This window comes from Corylus avellana, chromosome ca1 (genome assembly GCF_901000735.1).
Source record: "Corylus avellana chromosome ca1, CavTom2PMs-1.0".
Lineage (NCBI taxonomy): Eukaryota > Viridiplantae > Streptophyta > Magnoliopsida > Fagales > Betulaceae > Corylus > Corylus avellana.
In genome coordinates this window covers 13210140-13214295 of record NC_081541.1, presented here as the reverse complement: position 1 = coordinate 13214295, position 4156 = coordinate 13210140, and the positions used below count along the sequence as shown (strand labels likewise).

General features: G+C 39.0%; 1 protein-coding gene across 1 annotated transcript; it reads right to left on the bottom strand.

Moving 5' to 3' along the window:
• Nucleotides 1-328: 328 nt before the first annotated feature.
• Nucleotides 329-2700, bottom strand: LOC132190033 (uncharacterized). The gene is made up of 3 exons (XM_059604914.1): nt 2086-2700; nt 1298-1539; nt 329-1123 (listed from the first exon to the last, which is right to left on the bottom strand). Exons 1-3 carry the CDS (start codon nt 2554-2556, stop codon nt 877-879), a joined length of 960 nt encoding a protein of 319 aa, XP_059460897.1. The 5' UTR covers nt 2557-2700; the 3' UTR covers nt 329-876.
• Nucleotides 2701-4156: the final 1456 nt, after the last annotated feature.

Here is a 4156-nt window from a genome sequence, read left to right as displayed (position 1 = left end):
TGCCGTAGGAGCCAATAATGCGCTGCTGTTTCTGCCATTAAAATGATGTCATTGAATTATTTTTGCTGATGATGTTGAAAATGAAATCCAACGTAAACATATTCGTCCACAGTTATGAACTTTTCTAAGACAAGAATGAAGATAATGAGGTCGCATTACTTGTGGTACTTGATACGGTTTGTGTAGGCCCTCTCAAGAGGACAAAGATGCTTTATAACATTCATTCATTTTATGGTCACAGTGTATTTAACTGTGTACATGATATCACATTGTTTAAATTTTTTAAAGGATGTTTCTCATATACACCACCAACTTTAAATCTTGTCCATAAAATAAATACAGAGAGGATTTTATTTCTTTCTGAATGTATGGATCCTATCAGAACAGCAACTGAATGGATATCTTTATGGGTTCCCTATATGAACCATTTTCTCCTATTCAGTAATATCGTGCCATTTCAACCCTTCTCAATTCCCTTGGTATTGCGTAGAAAAAAAAAAGGACTTATCCGGTTACCCTACATCGGCCAAAGAGTGTTCTTAAATATCATGGGGCCTTCTTCCAATTAGCAATCGTCTGAATAAAGTAGATTCCGCCTAAGAACCATTCTTTATAATCAGCTCCATGGTGTCATTTCTCTCCCCTTTTCCAAATCACTTGAAAAAACATATACATATACACATAAGCGTGCATCAATTTCTTAAGATGGTGACTGTCTTTGATATGCATAGTAAAAGTTTCAGGAAAAAATGTAGACACTAACTTATTGGCACACAGAATCACACGCAAAAGCACCGACAGCGCCACAGCCAGGCAGGAGAGGAGAAGAGAACTTCAAGGGGAAGGGGGGGCGGGGGGTGAAAAGATCAGAGTCAATCAGAAATTCTGAAAGAAGTCATAAATGTGTTTGTTGATCTCATCAGGGCGTTCCTCGTTGATGAAGTGTGCAACTCCTTCCATTACAACAACCTCCTGCAGAAATGGCACATATTTCTTCAACCCTCCTTTGTGTATGTATTCCTTGACGCCGGGAGCATTATAGGTCAGGTCAAGGTCACCCACAATGAACTTGACCGGAACTTTTACTTGGGTCCCAGTCCATGGGGCGGTGAGCTCCCAATTTCTGCAGTAAAAAAGAAAAGAAAAAAAAAAAAGAAGAAGAAGAAGAAGAAGAAGAAGAAGACATGGAGAAAGTGATCAGCATGCCAAAGTAGAAGTGGGTGTATCATTATTCTTATTAGTTATATCATAATGATTTAGACAGGAAATTAAGCCAAACTTTGAAGGAAAAACATACAGGTCCAAATCTCGGTAGTAGTTCAAACCCCCAGTGAAGCCCCTCTTCTCATATTTGTTGGCATAGTAGTTAATGTCATCCTCTGAGAGCCAAGAAGGCAGGAGGATTGGTGCATCTGGGGGATGCCCAAAGCCTTTACCTTTAGGCAAATACAGGGGACCTGGATTGCGGTATGTTAGAAATTCCTTCAGAACTCTTGCAGTACCAATCTGGGCAAACTCTGCTTCTATCTCTCCAGGCTCCTATAGCATATATAAATAATAATAATAATTAAAAAAATATACATAAATATTCCCTGTCTGCTGTATAATTGGGCGTCCCACCAATGATCTTAAAGAGAAAATATTTATATACTACTTGTATCAGATGTACCCAATGGGAATTCAATTAATCAGGCACTATTGATTAAGAAATTCATCAAAGATATACCCTCATGGGATCCAGATTCTCAGAGATGGTGATCACACACTAATTGACAATCCATGAGATGAAGACAAGTGTCTACTAATAGTGCAGAAGCTGTCTCGCCGGAGTTTGCCGGCCGCCACCGAGATTTGCCGGTCTTTTGGGCCATTTTTCCATTAAAATCAAGAAAATCAGCCGATCCCACCAATCAAATCAAGCCAAATGAATTTTAGAAATACAGACGCCCAGACAGAGAGAGACTATCAAAGTTGAGAATCATCGAATACTGTTGGATCATCATTTATTCTCAAAATTATTTAATTAATATTTTAACTAAAAAGACAGAGACGAGGAATATATTAGTTATTAAATCGAAAGAGAACCTGAAATCTGCAAATGTAATGATCATCTCCATAAAGAGCTCTCAAGGAGTCAAGGGGCTTCCTTGTAGGGTTCCTGGGGGTAAACGCCACGCTCAGGTTGACCAAGGACTTGACCTTGTCCGGCCTGTACAGGCAGAGATACCAAGCAATGATCGCACCCCAGTCGTGAGCCACCACGAACACCTTGTCCTGGTCGGCGGCTATAGTGTCCAGAAGCGCAACGAGATCACCCACCACGTGGAGGCTCGTGTAGCTGGTGGGATCAGCCGGCGCGTCCGTGTCGCCGTAGCCGCGGAGGTCCGGAGCCACGGCTCTGTAGCCGAGAGAGGCCAGGGCTACGATCTGGTGCCGCCACGAGTACCAGAGCTCCGGGAAACCGTGCAGGAAGAGAATCACTGGGCCTTGGCCTTTCTCTGCAATGTGCATGTTTATGCCATTCACTTTCACAGTTCTGTGCTCTATCCCCTCCATCTCTCTCTGCAATTTTCTGAGTTATTCGCTTAAACCCAATGGGCAAGCCAATTTGCTACGATGCGGGCCAAGACTTTGAAATTCTATTGCTGCAATAATTTATCTTAAAGAAAAGTGTGATACGCTATCCAAATTTTTTCTTTCCTAAAGGAATATTGCTACTATTTTTTCAGATGTTTTCTTTTGTATTCTCTCATAGTCTCATATGGATATTATTTTTTAAGATGGATATTATTTTCATATTATTTTTTCTTTGTATTCTCCTGTCTCATATTTCCCTTTCTCTTTCGGATAATGTGTAACAATTACATGAAATATATTATTTTTTAAAAATATGTCATAGATGGTGATTAGGGCTTTAATCGAGCTGAGTCTCGTTAAACTTTAAGATTTTAAGACTGGCTCGTTTACAAAAATATTTATTCGAGTTGAGTTATGAAATATGCGTTTAAAACTGGCTCATTGAAAACTCAAGCAAACTCGAATTCGTTAGGAATGCTATTCAAGCCGAGTCGAGCCGAACTTGGCTCAACTTGAGCTTGAGCTAAGCTATTAAATAATACACACATAAATATTAAGTAACCTATATAACATATATTAATTAATTTCTAATTTGCATATTTAAATTTATATAACTAATTTTTAGTAATATAGCTAATAAATCGAACAAACGAGTTGACCTCGCAAACCCTTATCGGGTATTCTCAAGCGAGTCAGGTATGTATCATTTATTAATCGAGACAAGTTAGTTTATACAATATCGAGCTTGAGTTCAGGTCAAGCTAAATTGAGCAGGAATAGGTTGTCGAACGGACTGGCCGGTTTATTTACAACCTTAATAGTGACAGGCCCTTTTTTTTTTTTTTTTGTAACAATCCAACATTCAAAATTCAAATAAAAGAAATTACAGAGACCGAAAGAACAAAGAACAAATAAAATTGAGAATGATAACGTTTCATTATCTTAAAATCACCTAACGATAAAATATGATGTTGTTGGATAATTCTCTTAAAATCATCAAACGATTTGACGGGGGATCCTACGGTCGATCTAGGATAGAAGATTGAAAGAAAGGATGAGAAAACGAACGGTAACGATAGGATATGATGTTGTTGGATAAGTCTCTTAAAATCATCTAACGATTTGACGGGGGATCCTACGGTCGATCTAGGATAGAAGATTGAACGAAAGGATGAGAAAACGAACGGTGGTGTGGTGTCCATTTGGTTGAAATCTCCCGGCAAATAGTGGTCTTGAGCTCATATTGTAATTTCCCGCTTCGAAATTATCTCCAACGTGAGTCACGAAAAGAGGAGGCCTGTCATTCACTCAAGTCTCGCAAAAAGGAATTAAAGAAGCTTGTCACTTTATCATCAATGGCTCCCGAACCGGATCATTCGAGCAAATCGCTTTATCAAACAATATATATATATATATATATGTATTAACTTTTCTCAGCGCTTGTCGCTATCAATGGTTACCGAACCGGATCATTGAGCATCGATCTACTGCGAGCATGTCATCGCAGTTATTTCTGGATGAAAATCTTGGAAGCTAAAAAGTGAATACGGTTTCACTCTTCAGCCGTATCAATTTATTT